The sequence below is a fragment of the Crassostrea angulata genome, chromosome 5, assembly GCF_025612915.1.
Source record: "Crassostrea angulata isolate pt1a10 chromosome 5, ASM2561291v2, whole genome shotgun sequence".
NCBI lineage: Eukaryota > Metazoa > Mollusca > Bivalvia > Ostreida > Ostreidae > Magallana > Magallana angulata.
The window spans coordinates 61,063,888-61,086,139 of record NC_069115.1 but is presented as its reverse complement, the minus strand read 5'-3'; the positions used below and the strand labels follow the sequence as shown (position 1 = coordinate 61,086,139).

The 22,252-nt window shown below is 37.7% G+C and overlaps 1 protein-coding gene across 12 annotated transcripts in view; it reads left to right on the top strand.

Moving 5' to 3' along the window:
- The first annotated feature begins 9,116 nt into the window (after window positions 1-9,116).
- Window positions 9,117-22,252, top strand: part of LOC128183066 (CUGBP Elav-like family member 2) — a 37,812-nt gene continuing 24,676 nt past the window's right edge. The window contains exons 1-3 of one of the 12 annotated variants that reach the window (XM_052851903.1): window positions 9,117-9,271; window positions 11,948-12,041; window positions 20,395-20,567. In XM_052851903.1, coding sequence (XP_052707863.1) covers window positions 11,998-12,041; window positions 20,395-20,567 — 217 coding nt within the window. In that variant the 5' untranslated portion in view covers window positions 9,117-9,271; window positions 11,948-11,997. The other 11 variants (XM_052851905.1, XM_052851906.1, XM_052851907.1 and 8 more) reach the window with 11 other exon arrangements.

Below are 22,252 nucleotides of genomic sequence, written 5' to 3'. Positions count from 1 at the left end.
ATAATTTTACAATCTTTTTCTTTCCTGAAATTGTTCCCTAGCGGTGTAGCGTAATGGGTTTTCTACAAAACTGTAAGTCATGAGTTCGAATCCCGCTAGGGGTTTTTAAAATTCTTACCTTTTCAAAAAAAATTAAAACATATTTTTAATCAAGTATCGTAAAATTTGAAATTTTACAATTTAAAAAAAAAGTTTCGAAAAAAGGGTCACAACAAGATAATTACGTTTCAATAAAATTAAATGAATTGGTGTCACATTTAACAGATACAGACGTACAGACTGGGACCTCAACTAGTGGTAATGTAGTAGCAATAAGTGACCAGTAATCATGTACAGAGACACTAACAAGGGACAGACAGACCTCAACTAGTGCTAATCAAGTACCAATAACTGATCAGTTGTACTGTACAGAGACACTAACAAAGGACAGACACACCTCTACTAGTGCTTACACAGTACCAATGACTAATCAGTTGTACTGTACATAGAAACTAACAAGGTACAGACAGACCTCTACTTGTGCTTACACAGTACCAATGACTTATCAATTGTACTGTACAGAAACACTAACAAGGTACAGACAGACCTCTACTAGTGCTTACACAGTACCAGTGACTGATCAATTATCCTGTACATAGACACTAACAAGGTACAGACAGACCTCTACTAGTGCTTACACAGTACCAATGACTAATCAGTTGTACAGTACAAAAACACTAACAAGAGACGGAGAGACCTCTCCTAGTGCTTACACAGTACCAGTGACTAATCAGTTGTACTGTACAGAGACACTAATAAGGGACAAACAGACCTCTACTAGTGCCTACACAGTACCAGCGACTGATCAGTTGTACTGTACAGAGACACTAACAAGGTACAGACAGACCTCTACTAGTGCTCACACAGTACCAGTGACTGATCAGTTTTACTGCACAGAGACACTTACAAGGGACAGACTGATCTCTTTTAGTGCTTACACAGTACCAATGACTAATCAGTTCTACTGTACAGAAACACTAACAAGGGACAGACAGACCTCTACTAGTGCTTACACAGTACCAGTGACTGATCAGTTGTACTGTACAGAGACACCATTTGATAAATGTCATACAGATCTCTACTAGTGCTTACACAGTACCAATGACTAATCAGTAGTACTGTACAGAGGCACTTACAAGGTACAGACAGACCTCTACTAGTGCTCACACAGTACCAGTGACTTATCAGTTGTACTGTACAGAGACACTAAAAAGGGACAGACAGATCTCTACTAGTGCTTACACAGTACCAGCGACTGATCACGTGTACTGTACAGAGACACTTACAAGGTACAGACAGACCTCTACTAGTGCTCACACAGTACCAGTGACTTATCAGTTGTACTGTACAGAGACACTAACAAGGGACAGACAGACCTCTACTAGTGCTTACACAGTACCAGTGACTGATCAGTTATCCTGTACATAGACACTAACAAGGGACAGACAGACCTCTACTAGTGCTTACGCAGTACCAGTGACTGATCAGTTGCACTGTACATAGACACTATATGATTAATGACAGACAGACCTCTGTTAGTGATTACACAGTACTAGTGACTGATCAGTTGTACTGTACAGAGACACTAACAAGGGACAGACAGACCTCTACTAGTTCTTTCACAGTACCAGTGACTGATCAGTTGTACTGTACAGAGACACTAACAAGGGACAGACAGACCTCTACTAGTGCTTACACAGTACCAGTGACTCATCAGTTGTACTGTACAGAGACACTAACAAGGGACAGACAGACCTCTACTAGAGCTTACACAGTACCAGTGACTGATCAATTATCCTGTACAGAGACACTAACAAGGGACAGACAGACCTCTTCTAGTGCTTACACAGTACCAGTGACTGATCAGTTGTACTGTACAGAGACACTAACAAGGTACAGTCAGACCTCTACTAGTGTTTACACAGTACCAGTGACTGATCAGTTGTACTGTACAGAGACACTAACAAGGTACAGACAGACCTCTACTAGTGCTTACACAGTACCAGTGACTGATCAGTTGTACTGTACAGAGACACCAACAAGGGACAGACAGACCTCTACTAGTGCTTACACAGTACCAATGACTAATCAGTTGTACTGTACAGAGACACTAACAAAGGACAGACAGACCTCTACTAGTGCTTACGCAGTACCAATGACTGATCAGTTGTACTGTATAGAGACACTAACAAGGGACAGACAGACCTCTACTAGTGCTTACACAGTACCAGTGACTGTTCAGTTGTACTGTACAAAGACACTAACAAAGGACAGACACACCTCTACTAGTGCTTACACAGTACCAATGACTGATCAGTTGTACTGTACAGAGACACTAACAATGGACAGACAGACCTCTACTAGTGCTTACACAGTACCAATGACTGATCAGTTGTACTGTACAGAGACACTAACAATGGACAGACAGGCCTCTACTAGAACTCACACAGTACCAGTTACTGATCAGTTGTACTGTATAGAGACACTAACAAGGGACAGACAGACCTCTACTAGTGCTTACACAGTACCAGTGACTGATCAGTTGTACTGTACAGAGACACTAGCAAGGTACAGACAGACCTCTACTAGTGCTCACACAGTACCAATGACTAATCAGTTGTACTGTATAGAGACACTAACAAGGGACAGACAGACCTCTACTTGTGCTTACACAGTACCAATGACTGATCAGTTGTACTGTATAGAGACACTAACAAGGGACAGACAGACCTCTACTTGTGCTTACACAGTACCAGTGACTGATCAATTATCCTGTACAGAGACACTAACAACGGACAGTCAGACCTCTACTAGTGTTTACACAGTACCAGTGACTGATCAGTTGTACTGTACAGAGACACTAACAAGGGACAGACAGACCTCTACTAGTGCTTACACAGTACCAATGACTGATCAGTTGTACTGTACAGAGACACTAGCAAGGTACAGACAGACCTCTACTAGTGCTCACACAGTACCAATGACTAATCAGTTGTACTGTATAGAGACACTAACAAGGGACAGACAGACCTCTACTTGTGCTTACACAGTACCAATGACTGATCAGTTGTACTGTATAGAGACACTAACAAGGGACAGACAGACCTCTACTTGTGCTTACACAGTACCAGTGACTGATCAATTATCCTGTACAGAGACACTAACAACGGACAGTCAGACCTCTACTAGTGTTTACACAGTACCAGTGACTGATCAGTTGTACTGTACAGAGACACTAACAAGGGACAGACAGACCTCTACTAGTGCTTACACAGTACCAGTGACTGATCAGTTGTACTGTACAGAGACACCAACAAGGGACAGACACACCTCTACTAGTGCTTACACAGTACCAATGACTAATCAGTTGTACTGTACAGAGACACTAACAACGGACAGACAGACCTCTACTAGTGCTTACACAGTACCAGTGACTGATCAGTTGTACTGTATAGTGACACTAACAAGGGACAGACAGACCTCTACTAGTGCTTACACAGTACCAATGACTAATCAGTTGTACTGTACAGAGATACTAACAAGGGACAGTCAGACCTCTACTAGTGTTTACACAGTACCAGTGACTGATCAGTTGTACTGTACAGAGACACTACCAAGGTACAGACAGGCCTCTACTAGAACTCACACAGTACCAGTTACTGATCAATTATCCTGTACAGAGACACTAACAACGGACAGACAGACCTCTACTAGTGCTTACACAGTACCAGTGACTGATCAGTTGTACTATACAGAGACACCAACAAGGGACAGACACACCTCTACTAGTGCTTACACAGTACCAGTGACTGATCAGTTGTACTATACAGAGACACCAACAAGGGACAGACAGACCTCTACTAGTGTTTACACAGTACCAATGACTAATCAGTTGTACTGTACAGAGACACTAACAAAGGACAGACAGACCTCTACTAGTGCTTACACAGTACCAGTGACTGATCAGTTGTACTGTACAGAGACACCAACAAGGGACAGACAGACCTCTACTAGTGCTTACACAGTACCAATGACTAATCAGTTGTACTGTACAGAGACACTAACAAAGGACAGACAGACCTCTACTAGTGCTTACACAGTACCAATGACTGATCAGTTGTACTGTATAGAGACACTAACAAGGGACAGACAGACCTCTACTAGTGCTTACACAGTACCAGTGACTGATCAGTTGTACTATACAGAGACACCAACAAGGGACAGACAGACCTCTACTAGTGTTTACACAGTACCAATGACTAATCAGTTGTACTGTACAGAGACACTAACAAAGGACAGACAGACCTCTACTAGTGCTTACACAGTACCAGTGACTGATCAGTTGTACTGTACAGAGACACCAACAAGGGACAGACAGACCTCTACTAGTGCTTACACAGTACCAATGACTAATCAGTTGTACTGTACAGAGACACTAACAAAGGACAGACAGACCTCTACTAGTGCTTACACAGTACCAATGACTGATCAGTTGTACTGTATAGAGACACTAACAAGGGACAGACAGACCTCTACTAGTGCTTACACAGTACCAGTGACTGTTCAGTTGTACTGTACAAAGACACCAACAAGGGACAGACACACCTCTACTAGTGTTTACACAGTACCAGTGACTGATCAGTTGTACTGTACAGAGACACTAACAAGGTACAGACAGACCTCTACTAGTGTTTACACAGTACCAGTGACTGATCAGTTGTACTGTACAGAGACACTACCAAGGTACAGACAGGCCTCTACTAGAACTCACACAGTACCAGTTACTGATCAATTATCCTGTACAGAGACACTAACAACGGACAGACAGACCTCTACTAGAAGTACTGGTGAGTACACAGTACCAATGACTGCCAATCAGTCTTATCATTTTTAGCTGATTAATTTAAAGCTATTCCAAAGACAAAATTGACATGAAATTTTTCGTATATTTCTGCAAGGCAGATGCTTTTGATGGAATTACTGCAGGTCTTAAATAAAAATGACCATCTAACAAGAGGGGTAACTTCTGTAGAAAATAATCTCACTTTTTCTGTCATCTTACAATTATTACAGACACTTAGCAAGAAGGGGTTGTGCTGGTTCCCAATTTTTTTGGAAAACGACATTTATTTATGAATAAATTACCATACAAAAAATGTTTTTGTTCAATCCGAAAATTATAGAAAACTTTAAAAATTACAGAAAACTAAACACATGGATCAAATTCTAAAAAATGAGGCAATTACTATGCCCCCCGCCCCCCATCCCTCCATTGATTTGGAATTGTTTCAAATATAACTATATTTAACTAACTGTTTTTAGTCTAAAATCAAGAGCAAAACCTTAAGGTGGCTCTATACACCCACAGTTTATTCCAATTTTCAATAGAAGACCACAAAACATATACTTATCAAATATTAAAATGATGATAGGGATACTATAGGTATCTTTAAAGAATTTTTAAATGTTTTTTCGTGTTTTTATAAAATATTTTTTTAAAAGCTAACTATTAACAGAGAGAAATTTTTTTGTCATATGATGGATATTTCCTTCGGACACATAAAAAAAAATATAACACTTCTGAACATTTAAAAATGTTATTATTGCAATTTTTTTTAGTATTTCCCCAAAACATTATTTTTCATATTTTCTGACTCTGTTGACAAATCATCTGAAAAAGTTGCTTGATGTTATAAGAAAATGTATTTTGATAACTGTGACATAAAAAATTGAATGAAAATAAACACAAAAAATATTTTAAATTTTATTTGGTATGAAAGTTCCTCAGGTAAGGGTTATCGTTCCTAAGTTCCGAGGCCAAAACACCTTGGGGACTTTTCATTTCTGAGTTGAAGAAATTTTCCTAGTAAATATAATGTTGGAATGATAAATACATACGTATTTAATTATAGGCCTGTAAAAGTGAATATATTCGCTATAAGCAAAACTAAGTCAACTAAATAAAGGGGAAAATTGACTAGGCTTATAGGATTTATGTATCCCAACCTGAGAGAAATTCAAAGCAACCCTTCCATCCCCTTAAGGTGGTAAGGAACATCTTTCGATATTAATGTGCATTAAAGTATATTATAATTGAAACACTTTCACTGGTCTAGAATTTTCTTTCACAGTATTCAACCAAAAAATACGTTTTAGAAAATTTTGGAAGGTTAAAAAATTTATGGTTCTCAACGGGAATCGAACTTATGACCTACAGGTTTGTAGGGAATCCACTAAACCACTACACTACGCTGTAATATGTCGATGATGGGAACGAAACCATCTAAAAAATTATATTTGATTTTATTGTTTATTTCGATAAATAATACGACACAACGTGAAGGTGTCACATACCACATTACTTGTAAGTAATGAACTTTCCAATTATGAAATTCAATCTATTCATTTAAACAAACTTTTCAAAAGAGCGGTCCCCACACACTTGGCCTCGGTTTAAATCGGCCAGTACCGGAATATCATGCTTCCAGATTTACTTTTTTGCTTACTGCGTCATCAAAAAGTGGTGTATAGAGCCACCTTAAATTATAAAGCAATGAATTCAATATTTGTTAGTTGTATACGAAATAAAATGGATTTGGGCAGTTTACACCTTTTTATAAGCGCCTCGCGATTTATTTAACGTAAACTGTCCCAAGCCATTTTATATCGTATAAAACTAATTAACATTGAATTCATTCCTTCATCAATGCACTAATACATTACCTGAACAATACATTTTTTATGTTTTAGGTCAGAGAATCTTTGGATGGAAAAAATTCATTTTTTCACTTTAAAGCTAGTTAGTTCTCAAAGGTAAAGGTATTGTTATTGGGGAAAAACAAAACAACTGCAAACGCTAGACTTAACGTTAGTTAGCATCGTTTGAAACTATAAAATAACATTAAAAATGTCTAAATTAAACGGAATAAGGTTTTTTTTATATTCTGATAGAGCAGATATGTGAAAGCAACATTTAAAAAATCCTAGTATCTCATTTCATTTAAGACGTCTGGCTTATTAACCCTTTATGTTCTTCACCCAAATATCTGGAAATTTAAAAAAACACCGATATCAAAAATCATTTTTAAGATCTCCTTTTGTGCTATAACAACATGTTCTGGTTTACATTTTTAGCATATCTGAAACGTATGAATTCATTTTACAATTTTCTTATGCAATTGATATAAAAAAAAAACTTTCTTCTTTAATTAGAATCTTTTTTTTAAAAACCTGAAATATTTTTTTATAAAGAAAGATAACTCTTGCTGATTAAAGGACGATAGCATATTGTCTAGCCACCTAAGTAAAAGTCATTTTTTTTTTTAAATAATTGTCTATTTGAAATATTTTTTTATAATAAGGTAAACATTTATGCATATTTTCATTAAATATAAATGATTTGGTCAAACAAAGAGATAGCTTTGAATTTTTGGTTAAAATAGCTCCTTCATAATAGAAACTAACGGAAAACGGAATTTAAAAAAACAAAACAAAACAAACATCTCCCTACCCCTCCCCATGAAACAAAAATTCCTTTTGAGAGGTTTTATATATTGTTATTAAGCATATTTATATCAAAGGGTTTGTTGTTTTACGGTTGGCACATATGTCCACAGACCAAAATACATTCCAAAAAAAAACCAAACAAGCATTTTGCTTTGTAACGTTTCAAAAAATGATTAACAAATATGAATCAAATTGAAAATTTTCTTTAATTACTATCCAACGTAAACATGTAATTATTAAGTTTCTATGCACATATCAGTTGCAAAACAATATTTTCCTGTCACAGAGAGACCGATTTCAATGATTTTTTTTAGATCCCCTCCCCTTAAGCAAAACGTTTTTTTTTTTAAATTGATAATTTGACTACAAATCATATTTTGATATAGATTAATAAGGATTTGATTATACTTTTTGGTAGATAACATTGTTTTTTAATATCTGACAGAAAATCCGAAGTATTTGGATTTTAAATGAAGGTGGGAAACGGGTGTTAGCGTTAGCAGTTCTTTGTTACAGACCTATATACAACAAAGTGCTATTTGAGCTAAAATAAAACCCACAGCTTCGTAATGTTTTCTAACATAATCAAAATTTGACAATGTATATAACTATACTTTATCATCATTTGCATTTCATATTTTTAATTTTATGTTGCAATATAGTAATATTTTGCTTTTTCTATTCACTATCTCTGATATTATTGGCCTAGACATTTCAATTTTTGAAAAAATCTAGCAGCGCTTCATGAATCACTTCAATTTTGTTTGATGTTGACCCTGATAAAAATCAATTAAAAATATATGGTAAAGTTAATAGCATAGGGACATTCCGCCTTTAATCTACAAACCTTTATTTTTTTTTTTAAATTTTATTACTTTTTAAGTAACATTTCAAAATCCTAATCCCTGGGGGGGGGGGGGGGGGGGTTGTATATAACTTCAGTTTCACTCCTCATTTCTTATTTTCATACCAATTTTTTACATACTCCCCAAAAAAGTGGGGGCCAACTCCATATAATAATTCAATTTTTTATAGGTAAATTTTATAAAAAAAATTGTTGCTGCGAGAAAAAGTGGGGGAGGGGGGCAGCCCCCCCCCCCCCGATGCTACGTGCATGCCTTGCCCCCCCCCCCCCCCGGGTCTAAAGACCCATTGCATACAAAAGGCGTCTAACTTCAAATCCTGGATCCGCCCCTGTCGCCTGATGGAATTCCTTAATATTCTTCAATAAATTAGAGTATATTTATATGAATATGACATCTATACATGTAGGTGCATATGAAGCTGAAACCATTTACGTATAGATATATACAATATATATACATGTATACATATGTTTCGTTATGACATATCAAAGACAGAAAAAAATATATAGGCCTACATCATTCAAATATGTGTGGGATTTGGCATGATTTAAAATCAAATCCGTCCCTGATAATACGATTCTATTTTTCATATTAACATGATATAAATCATGCTTCTTTGATGTCACATATCGTGACTATAATCGGAAAAAAATCCATTTGAATTATTCAGTATTGCATTACTGAGCCCATTCACGTTTCCTGCAGAATCAGTGATGCGTGTCTAAATCTCCTTGTTGTTTTCCACGACCACGTGTTGCTCGAACTGTTTATTGCACAGCATTGTGGGTATTGCCGTCCGCCATTGCGTTCTGTGTTTGTGTGCTGTCCGTGTCTCGTGTGTGTTTTCACGTGGGAAATAGGTAAGTCATTTTGTCATGATTTCAAATTAATAAGAATTTTTTCTGATCTCTTGTTCGGTGGATTGTGGGGGCCCATGAGGCCGCGATCGGTAGAAAACAGTAGCAACAGGTAAGCGCGCGCGCCCTCTCCGTTCCCGTACTTTTAGCACCATGTGCTGGTAGCACCGCTTTGTGTAAATGATTAAGAAAAATCTGCAGGTATTTCTCCTCTCAATTTTAACTTTTTCGATGTTTGACTTTAATGACATTGGAAATCGAACTGAATTTTATGGAGATGTTCTGAAATGAATTTTTCACACCTTGAGATTCGCGTAGCGCTAACAGGTGCTAAAACACGTGTATAGGTAATATACACACTCCACTACACGGAGTTGACAGGCAATTAGGAATTTATTATCAATAACCGATATAAGGATGCGACCATAATGACATCGGCCTCTCGTATTGGCATTAGGAATTAATGTCAGCAGTGTCGTTGTTCAAAGACCCACGATCGAAAGTAGAGAGAGAGAGAGAGAGAGAGAGAGAGAGAGAGAGAGAGAGAGAGAGAGAGAGTTAGTTTGTGTGTAATTTCATCACTGCTAACTGAACAGATTTACTGAATACAGTGTATTTGCAATGAACTAATTATGCGTGCTATTTTCAGTAGCATGCTGCCATAACAGAGGGTGACACACTTTTTATTGTTGTTTAATGACAGATAGGTGTCCGCTCTGAAAACATATATGTATGTAGATATGGCCAGGTATATGATTGACCAGCAATCTGACCTGATTTGGAGCTGGCAGTAGATTACTTTATTAGAACTGAGATGTGTGAAACAAGAATACCTGTAGTGGCGCTTATGTTAATTTATTCTTCGTCATGATATATGGTTTAAAGTTGACGTATGAAATGGAAAATAATTTCATTTTTGCATAAACTGAAAGTAATGACTTTCATAAGCTGTCAAACAATGTCATCTTCATGATTTTTATAAAGCTGAAATAAGAAGAGTACAAGTCTGTTTTCTCTCTGTATGGTAAATGAAGATTAATTATACTTTTAGATTTACCATTTTCTGTTTTGTTAATTGTGAAATGTCTATGTTAATGATTTCTCTGTTTCAAAAACAGCCCCATTTCAGGCTTGGTTACCCTTCATTACTCTTTTGTTTGGGTGAATTCGTATTTACACCAAGAATACCAATTTTTGTTCTTGAATTTTTGATGAGGTTCTTGTATGCATATCTTTGGACTGTGAGAACATTCCCCGTCAGATTTTATGTGTATTGACTCGCTAAACAATAGATATTTACTGCTGGTTATTAATCAGGAAATGTTTAAGGAATAAATGCTTGACATGACAGGAGAATTAAGATATAAGTTATTATTCTCAAGGAAATATGCTTGTTTATATTAATTATCGAATAAATAATGAAATTTGATTCAAAATTCAAGAGAGTGGAATTTTTATAGAAATTGAGTTGTACATGGGAAATAGGACACCAGGGTTTTTTGCAGAAGGATTATAGTTGGTACACATTAAATTGTTACAGAATTCTAGATTTGTGAAGTTAATCTGTTCGTTTAGGTCACTAATCTCGGGGTTAACCTGATTTAGTGATCTAAGATTAAAGTGCAGTGTTTTAATCCCTGTCAAGTTGTTGGAAACCCTTTACCCAGTGGCAAAATTTAAACGACCCTATTTAATTTAGAAGATCTACGATTTTAATCTGGGTCATTTAAACGGAATGACAGATTAATAAGGCTTATAGCGAGTTCTGTGGAATGAACATAGAGACAAAAGGCTCGACGATAAGCACAGAATGCCTAGGGGAGGGGTAGAGATTGTCACCCCCCAATAGTCTGTATAGGACTGTATGGAAACGCAGATAAAGGGCCGTATTTGTGTACATTTCCTGCAGATAAATTGCAGTGCTCGGGGGATCGCAGGTCAAAGCAAATCATTGAGTACCCAGGTATTGTTTAGTTTTTCTGTCCCCCTGAAAAGACAATGGTCCTTGCTGTAGAAACAATGACTTCTTACAGACCAGATAAGATAATTGTTAGAACAGAGCCTGTAGCATATCTGTAGTACTTGTTTGTCTCCCTCCGATCGTGCAAGATAAAGCTGTAACAGTAGAGGAATCAGAGTTGTTACATTGTTGTGAACTACTGCACCATCACACTTTGTAATTGTATGGATAGGCAGGCACGCAGGGTGAATTGTCAAAGATTCCAAGTCCCCATTGAAACCCATGTCAACTTATCAACCTGGGACTGTTTATTTGGATTATACTCTAATTGAGCGTGTGTAAGTTTAGGTTATATTTGTTAAAAATAAGGGATGATTTGAAACCAAGCTTGGTCTTTTGATGTTGTAGTCAGTTCTACCTGACTGTTACTACATTAATTGTGACACAAACAGAATAACCTTCCAACTTGGTGTGCGCCCTTGTGACCCTAGAGGTCAGCAAAGGTCAAGGTCATGTTTATCCCTTGATTGACATCATTGATATCTGGTGACTGAGTTTTGTTTTGGGGATTTCTTGACTTCAATGAAAGCAGGGATCATTTTGTCTCTGAATAGCTTCGTTATTTACTTACAAGAGTTGAATATAGATACTGTATATCAAGCCATCATACTTAATTTGATTGGTTCCATTGTAAATTCTCTGTTTATTTTTTTCAACAGATTTATCATAAGAGTGTGCATTTTTGTGGCAAGCTTTTAACAATTTGGGCATGATGAAGGATGACGTGTTTTCAAATATGGAAACCTGTGCCAGGTAAGATAACAACTACTTACCTGATGCAACCAGGTAAAAGTGAAAAGAAATATTTACCTGTAGTAGATTATTTTTCTGCTGTATCCAGGTAAAGATGTAATTGTATCATTTACCTGTAACCAGATGAATGATATACCTTATACCACAGGTAGAAATTCAAAGAAATACTTACCTGTTTCAGTAACTCAGTGGTGATTACTTTTGGGTAAAACAAATACAAACTATTTCACTAGAAATGTCTGAATATTGTGTATCAGAACAAATTACTAGTCAAACTGATAATTTTATCTGAACTGTTTAGACAAAATGGTATCAACTGAACCAAGTATACATGTATATGTATATCAAAGTCTTCATCTTAATCAGAAGATGATAGAATGGTTTGTTGTATATTTACCTGGTCCAGGTAAGACAAAGTATTCTACCTGTCTGATGCAGCACAATTCAGTGTGAGCTTTGATTTGGTACCTCAGCCAACCTAATTAAAATTAGAACTTCCATCCGCTCCCCAGTTTAGCGACATCAAATTTGTTGGAGCGGATCAAAGATCTGTTTTCTCTGATCTGATTTTTAGCTCACCTGAGCCAAAGGCTCAAGTGAGCTTTTCTGATCACAATTTGTCCGTTGTCTGTCGTTGTCGTCGTTGTCGTTGTCGTTGTTGTCGTTGTTAACTTTTCACATTTTCATCTTCTTCTCAAGAACCACTGGGCAGATTTCAACCAAATTTGGCACAAAGCACCACTAGGTGAAGGGGATTCAAGTTTGTTCAAATGAAGGGCCACGCCCTCTTTAAAGGGGAGATAATTGAGAATTATTGAAAATCTGTTGGTATTTTTCAAAAATCTTCTTCTCAAAAACTATTTGGCATGAAAAGCTAAAACTTGTGTGGAGGCATCCTCAGGTAGTGTAGATTCAAGTTTGTTCAAATCATGGTCCCCGGGGGTATGGAGGGGCCACAATTGGGGGATCAAGTTTTACATAGGAATATATAGAGAAAATCTTTAAAAATCTTCTTCTCAAAAACTATTGGGCCAGAAAAGATCAAATTAAAATGGGAGCATCCACAGGTAGTGTAGATTCAAATTTGTTAAAATCATGGTCCCCGGGGGTAGGGTGGGGCCACAATTGGGGGATCAAGTTTTACATAGGATTATATAGAGAAAATTTTTAAAAATCTTCTCCTCAAAAACTATTAGGCCAGGAAAGCTCAAATTTGAGTGGAAGCATCCTCAGAAAGTGTAGATTCAAGTTCGTTCAAATCAGAGTCCCCGGGGGTAGGGTGGGGCCACAATAGGGGGATGAATTTTTACATAGGAATATATAGAGAAAATCTTAAAAAATCTTCTTCTCAAAAACTATTAAACGAGAAAAGCTCAAATTATAATGGAATCATCTTCAGGTTGTGTAGATTCAAGCTTGTACAAATCATGGTCCCCGGGGATAGGATGGGGCCAAAATGGGGGGATCAAGTTTTACATAGGAATATATAGAGAAAATCTATAAAAATCTTCTTCTCAAAAACAATTTGGCCAGAAAAGATCAAATTAAAATGGAAGCATCCTCAGGTAGTGTAGATTCAAGTTTGTTCAAATCATGGTCCCTGGGGGTAGGGCGGGGCCACAATGGGGGATACATTTTTATACATAGAGAAAATCTCTAAAAAAATCTTCTTCTCAAAACTATTAGGCCAGGAAAGCCCAAATCTGAGTTTGATGAAACCACGATACCCTAGAAAAAAAGTGGGGCCACAAAATGGGGGGGGGGGGGGGGTATATAGGAATAGAGAAAAATCTTCTTACAGGTACAACAACAAAAGGGGCTTGGTATTTACCACAAGAAAGAGGTGGATAAAAATTGGCAGATTTTCAATTTTGTTTTAGCAAGATCTACTGTACTTAGTTGTCAAGATATTTTGATACTGTAATGCTAATTTGATCAGAATTAAGGCAATTGTTGCTCAGGTGAGCGATGTGGCCCCTGGGCCTCTTGTTTAATTGGTACCTCGGCATTCTTATAGCTTTATCTAACAAGTGGTCGGAAAATATTCAACATACTTATTGAAAGTGATATAAAATGTAAATTCACAAGAAATAAAGAAATTTTTATAGAAATGGATAGCATTATTGTGAATTTATTAGAAATTTGATGTAAAGTATTGATAAGGAATTAAAGACATGATGATGATACTCAGAGGTTGTTGACCTCAAACATTTGTTTGGTCCCATTGAACGAGCATCCTTCACTCACACTCCTATTGATCATACATCAGCAGCAAAGCATCAAACACCTTCATAATTCATGTTAACTATTCATACATGTGATGAAAAGCTCCCTCCATCCTGTCCCCTGGGGGTGGAGGGGGGGGGGGGCTGTGACACATAATCTGCTACTTATACTGACAAGAAGTCTAAGGGATCACCAGTGACGTCCTGTGTACATTTTTTGTCGATAGACTCAAGTCCTTATGTTAGAAGTGGTCTGGACAATGGAGGATCAGTAATAGGCAGATAGAAGCTAGTCAGCACAGTATTGGACATACCAGCCTTTATAGAGCGCAACCTGTTATACAATTATTTATGGAACAAAAAAAGATATTAGTATTCAGATCTAGTAGCTGAAATAGGTTGGTGCTAAATATAGTGGTGTTCATGATGGAACCATCAGGCAGAATGTGCACTACGCTGTGTCAGTTTGTCAGTGCAGAGGTAACATCACATTTCACTGATTCAGTCCGCCATTTTTAGTGGGGCTGTCTGTCACCTTCACTTAGTACTGAGATTCTGTGCGAGTCTCCCAAAATGTGTAAACATGCTGCCACTGCACAGAAACACGACGGCAGAAAGAACCAAAAGCTGGGGATTAGGAATCGGGGCGAGACTCACTCCTCTGTAATTCTGTAGCTTTCACCTGCACCCACCTGTAATGCACCTGTATTTTGTTTAGATATAGGGTGGGGTGGTCATTCAGTGCAACCTTGGGGTAACCAAGAAATAAGATGCTTAAATGGTTAGTTTTTAGTACTGTTTTTCTCTCTCTTTCATTATTTGATTTATTTATTTTTTGTAGGATGGGAGGGGGTCTTAGAGTTCTGAGAGAGAGAGAGAGAGAGAGAGAGAGAGACTAAAATACAAGGCTAATCAGACATGAATGATAGAGAAAAATCAAATACAAGGCTAATCAGACAGAGAGAGAGTGAGAGAGAGAGTTTCATTTTGTGTTTAAGACATTGTGAAAGTGTTTTTAGCAGATAGAAAAACAAAGTTTCATGCTGTGTTGACTAGGCTTAACAAAAGCTTGCACCAGTTGTCACATTTATAAGGGGAAAGGCTTCTTGCAATGTTAACATGGAATTGTTTTCATGTTTGATTGGTAGTCGTTTTTATTTTTATTCTGACTTTTATAATCTGTCTTCATCATCCATTCAATATGTTACAGAAATAAACAAAGTGATGTACATCGCTCTGACTAGTTAGACCACAGAGGCTTGCCATACAGAGTGCCACCTGTAAAAAACCTCAAAATGATTGTATGATACACCAGATGTAAACCTATCATTTCACAAATATTTATCAACGCTACAATGTTATACAAAAACTGTTAAATATACGAAAGTATGTGCATGAATTAACACACACAGACAGACACTTGCTTACTACAGACAGACAGACCATTATCTTGATTCAGTAAACTTGTGCAGTGTAGGGATTCAGTGAGGTTCTATCTTGTAGGTTGGACTGACAAGTTTGATTTTGATTTTGAGGTCTGAGGGTTGAGATGGGGGGGGGGGGGGGCTGTTATGAAGTACAGGTAGTGAAACTCAGTCTACAGTATGAGGGTCGCACCGCTAGTGGACACCTTCAGGTAACAGCCACAGGTAACAGCCTCAGGTGTCATCAAGTTGTTTTATTTCTCTGTGTCGTGGTGTTTCACGACTCCCTTGGTTATAAAACAGCTCGGACTGCCCTGGATCTAAGCGGACCAAATGATAAAACAGATTTGTTGTGTCTGGAATTCTCAGAATACCAGATCCCTAGGAACTAACCACAGCATGAGGATGTTCTACAGACTGGTCCATTGCATGAAATAGTGGCCGATGTAGAGCTTTGTCATAAATGACCACAATCACACTCTATGTAGACTAGATAGTCATCAAATTAACCGTCAGATCTGTCTTAAAGTATTAGATTTTATTATCTAAGCAGTTAACTATATTCAATATTTGAGCGTTAAAATTTGAATGATTTCCTTCATTTTTAATCAGAGCTCTTTTCTTCAAGGAGATTAATGTAGTCTAAAAATGGCCCCCAAATATTGAGCCTTATTAATTTAATGGTGGGCATCGGTAACCATAAGGACCTCAAGATAAAAAAGTAAAGGGAGTGACTAGAAGTCGGACTGTGTAGGATGGACTAAGGACAGTAGATGATAAGAAGTCACTCAGATAATTATTTCAACTTTTATAATTCCCTGCACTGTAGGTCTCTGATAAATGTAACAGGCTCAAGTATCCCAAAAAAGTCTGTTAAAAAAGAGAGGAAGATTTAAGGACGGAAATTGAGAACAATTTGACCCAGAATTTGAATTAGATTATATCCCTCAAAAAAACCCTAATGGTATGAGAAGTGTGTATTGTTTTGTTGGCACTTGTAGTACGATTAAATCAGTCTACAAGACTGTGTATCCTGAATGTCTGATGCTTACAGCAAAGGAGGCCATGACTCTTAGATCAGGCAGAAAGGAAAAGAGACGAGCTCTATGTTTGATAGGATTAACTCCTCATAAAGACAAAGGAAAAGGAAACACACTTCTTGTTCTAACATCGCAAAAACCTTGCAAGCTCTTCAGAGGAATAAGACAGCTTGGTGCTAATGTTTGTTAGTGATCACATTAATTAAGGGAACCTCTTACTGTTTGTATTTTAATGTTACCACATACAAACACTTTAATGAACTCGACAGTGGCACCGAAAGACCTAGGTCGGAAGAATGCGAGAGGCTAAAGCAGGGGGAAATGTTCTGCGGAGTGATCTCCCGTTTTGAGGGACGAACATCGTGATGAAGGACAGAATCATTGCTAACATTTCATTTCTTTAATGATGTTGTTTTAATTCTTTACTTGAAGGTCTTACATTTAATCTCCATTCATCAGATCCAGAGACAAGGCAGATCTAGCAATCTGGCTGTTCATTATTAGGCATTTTCATTAAGATCTCTACCTAGTACATTTATCAGTTGTCGGAGAGATACAATAAAAATCATTTTTGCTGCGGAGTTTTCTGAGGTGGTGTTTTTGCATGTTTTGTAGGGCCGGTTGATTATCTTTGATGCTGTACCTATTACAAGTGAATTGCAGGTTGAATATTTGTACTAAGTAGTACCTGCATTTGATTACAGATGACACAGAATTATTGATATGTTACCATGCTACTAGGGAAGGCTTGAATGTGTGTGACTGTTAAAAGCTGATAAATAATCAATTGTTGCAGGAATGGTATACAAAGCTATAATTATCCCATGGAATAAAAACAAGTTCACTTTGATTAGATAAATTATTAGCGCTGGTTTGGAAGCCGTGGATACAGGACCGCCGGTGCTGTGCTGGGTTACGACACTCCTCACCGCTGATAGCTGACCAGACAGCTGATAGTGTGGTGGTAGTAGTGTTAGAGGTTCAGGGCCACAGATAGACCACAGAGCTCAACCTCAATGTCTTCTACTAGAGCCTCCCATCATGCAATAAAAACTTGGAGAGCAGTGCTCCTCTCTACATCATGTAAATGACTCGGGAACTCCTGCTATGAATTTCAATAATTGAATATGCCAATTTTCGTTGGTTAATACGGCATCACACAAGAGGTTTCTATTAAGAACTGCTCTCGGAACAAAAAAATACAAAAGGGAGGGAAAAAGTTTCTGAGGAGTTATGTAGTGAATTACACCAAGTGCATTTTGTGAACACATGCTATTGCAGCCGGTTGTACGGATCGGGGCTGCTGAGGACAGGAGCATTCTGGGATATCACGGAGCGATGTCGGACTCCGAACAGGAAGGAGGATGTGTGAAAAAATCGCGCCTGTCCAGTTACAGTGATGGGGAAATCGGCACAAGGTAAGATGGTTTGTGGGAAACAGGGGATTGTGACGTGGAATGATAAATCGAGGAAGTTGTGTCAGACTGAATTAATGTCAGGAGGAATCTTGGGGGTCGCTGGACAGGTAACCATGGCTGTAGGTTGTCATGGTGATGTAGCAGGGACATCACAATCTTAGATTCTTGACATAGAAGTTTTTTGCCCAATTGTTATCTTGACGGTATCAATTATTTCAAACATATTCATCATGTGCCGACAGCCCAGGATGTTACGTTATGTTTTGGAAGGTAAAGACATTGTTGTACGATTGTGTAGACTAGGAGATGTATACCCCCAGGCAATACAATGCTTAATATTCAGCACTAAAATTATGGGACCAGACTTCAGGAAATAAGTGTGAATTGTGGGGAATATCAAGTAGAAAATTACCATAAATCCAATCTAATTGTGAGACTTAATTAATGAGGGCCTGCCTGTATTGCTGTATGATGAAGTGATATAAAGGACCTCTATTGATTAAGTCATTACTTCGGTCATAACCCTGGGCTATCATAGAGACTGAACATCACTGTGTACACACGTTTATCCCAATCACCCGGGAAAAGTCCAGAATCACCCCAAAACACAGTCAAAGTGGCACACTGTCTCAATGTGATAGGATAGAAAAACTCCAATGACAAACGTTGTTATAAGCTGGCTTCATAAATTCTATTCAAATCTTCATGTTATTATCTCCAGGGACACTATTTGACTAATTTTATTTCTTATATTTAAACATGATTAATCATTGCCTTGAAAGAAATTTAACATTTAAGATGAAATTGAGTTAATATAATATGCAATTATTAAACTAGGGAATAAAAAATAGATTAGCAATTCAATGAAATGGAAAGTAGCAGTATAAACTCTGCCTCTGTGGTCCTAGAAGAAAAGCTTAGTGATGACTGTTGGCTGTCTGTAGACCTGTTCAGAATTGGGCTTTACTAAACTTTACTAAACATCATTTTTCTAGATCATGGCTGGTGCGTTGTTCCAAGACGGACATTATAGCATGTTCATGTTTCAGCTATATGGCTCACTTGGGGAGCAGTCTTTTGAAAATGATCGCAATCATTAAACAAACTGATGTTGTAGAGGAATCCACTGGCTTTACATGAAATGAACTCATAATTAGTAGACATTTCATCGCTGGGTGAGTTTGAAGCAAAAAAAAATTAAGTCGGCAAATTATGAAGGCCCCTATTTCTTAACCACCAGCCGGTCCAAAGGAACATAAAGGGTGCTCACACGGAGAGAAACGGAGCGCACACAGAGCGCGGGAAATAGCGCATGTGGAGCTCAGGAGGCAGCCACGCAGATTAAAGGATCAAATTCAAACGTTTTTAAGTACACTCTTAGTTTGGCCTGCTAGCAATGCAAGGATGCGCTTTATTTCATTTCCACACACCTTACAGCTAGAGAAGAGCAGTAATCTTTGGCAGAGTGGAGAGAAGGCTATATTATCTCAATCATTCTAAAACTTAAGGCCCTATCAATTTATTTAATGATACTCAAAAAGTTTTAAAACAAACCATGGATCAGTTCTTTATATTCTGCTATCTTGTACATCTTCATTTAAACAGAGGAGATAAGGGATAAAGCCCTGTTGAGATCTGGTCTGGCTGTTTGAATGGATCCAATCTCTGTTATTGTGTTTTATTGAAAAAAGGTGCCGATGGAGGGTAAAAGAATTTCAGTCGAGAAACAAACGAGTCCCCACTGTGTCAGGCTCTTAGATATTTGATCGTTGAATGTTGATCAAAATTTGGGGGGAAGGATGTTTTTATTTCTAAATTAATTCCAAAAATTCAAGGGGATTGAACCATAAGAATTAATGTTGGAACTAAACTTACTATACTTTGCAAAAAAAGAAAATTTGTAAAATACCTCTATGATGAACTGAAGAAAATTTCCAAATTCTATAAGCGTGTGGCTTTTTATACAGTGTGTGAATGTTATTTTGAATCTCTTGATTTTTAAATTAAAAGACAAAAGAAAAAGTGCATGTAATAATAAATGATGTGACAATTTTTCATATTTTGCATGAAGTAAACAAGTGAAATATGTACAGTTGAAATTTATTATTTTAAAAACCCAATGAATTGTATATGAAGCAATATGTTGAGTGAAGTGCTTCATTGAGCTGGATATAAAGAGAACTGTAGGTGATAGAATGATAAATGTAACATCAAGCCTTATGAATTCTCTTGTTTTTATTTTACAGAAGTATGAATGGTCAAGTCCAGAAATCGGAGCCCGACCCAGACGCCATTAAAATGTTCGTCGGTCAAATCCCGCGCTCCATGGACGAAAATGATCTCCGGAAAATGTTTGAAGAATTTGGAGCAGTTTATCAACTGAATGTTCTCCGTGACAAAGCCACAGGCCAGAGCAAAGGTGGGTTAAACACAACTATACAGTACAAATCATAGCTAGAGCAAAATCAGGCAACTTTAAGGTCAAAAGCAGCTCATCCAAGGGGCATAACTCTGTAAAGATAGTAGACTGAGGGGGTAGATTAATTAGAGGAATGAACATGGTAATGAGACTCATCTTAAAATAGTAATACTAAAAGCTTGGTCTCTGGCTTTACAAACAAAGCTATTTAATGAACTAGAAATAATTATGTAAAGAGAACGTGGTATGGACCAAGGCATCAAACACATCTAGGTGGGAGTATCTGATCCCAAAATTTTCTGATCATTGCAGCAGTGGCGATAAAACGTAATTATTTCAATTGTCAATTAGCTGAGAGAGAGAGATGAAAACCATTCACTGTTCTAAGTGTGGTGTGTGTTTTGGTACCCAGAACAAAGTGATGCAGGGAAATTCCATTAGATAGAGAGGTGTGATAGGGGCTGGAGCATTATTTCATTAATTTGATTGTGTGACTCTGTTAGACCGTCAGTAAGGCCCGATCATCCCATTCTGCAGGGACATCTAAATTAAGCCATTATCATCTGTGTGCAGAGAATGCTGGATTACTGCATACTAATCACCATGATCAAAAACGCACTGCAGACCCCAAGTACTGATTACAACAAAATACAGGATTAATGTTGACAGTTGGGATTCTCTGGGGCCATGATGTGGAGATCCCTAAGTGTGATACAGGGGCTATCCTCTGTAGATAGGGATATAGAGCCTGGTCCAGACCTTGCAAAACTCACTGCCAGGGGATCATTGACTGTTCATTGCTGGCAGAGTGAGATAGGCCGAGAGAACTAGTAACAGGGGTTGAAATATATGGTAGCCCGATGCCCGGGGCTAGTCAGTTTAAAACTCGGGCATGCTCATTTTTACAAACTGATAGTCCATCGGGCTAGCAAATCAGAACTCAGAACTGTATTATGATATGAACTGTATTATGATATGAAAAAAGTTTAAACATAAAATGTGTTGTCTCTGAGAAGAATTCATTTCAAAATGAAATAAACAGCAGTAGTTGTGTTATACATGTATTTTTATTTTGCATCTTAAAATGGTTGGGCTAGCTGATTTGAGCTTTGGGCTAGTAATTTTTTACTGACTAGTAGCCCCTGGGCTAGTGAGTTTTCCTGGAATATTTCAACCCCTGAGTAAACAGCCCAGCAGACTTTATCTCAAGTCAACACAGCAACTGTTCTGTAGAATCGGGTACAACCTGAAAAGTCAGAATATTATTATCAGGTAGAGAAAACAGAAACCCTGTTACAGAACAACCGAGTCCCTGCAATCAATGATAGGAACTCCTTTGTGGGGAAACTTTCATTGGGAGTCTCTACAAGTGGATGAATGACAGAGGTCAGTATATTACTGTACCTCTGTGGAGTTGTAACCAATTCTAGAATATTGAAGTGGTCCATGGAGGCTACGTGAAGAAGCGCCCAGTCTGTTATAAGCCCATAGCTTAGACATATATTACAGTAGTGATGGGCTCCATTGTTGCCTATAGCTCAGACACAGATGCCCATATAGCTCAGACATATTACAGTAGTGATGGGTGCCATTGTTGCCTATAGCTCAGACACAGATGCCCATATAGCTCAGACATATTACAGTTGCGTTGGGCTCCATTGTTTCCTATAGCTCAGACACATGCC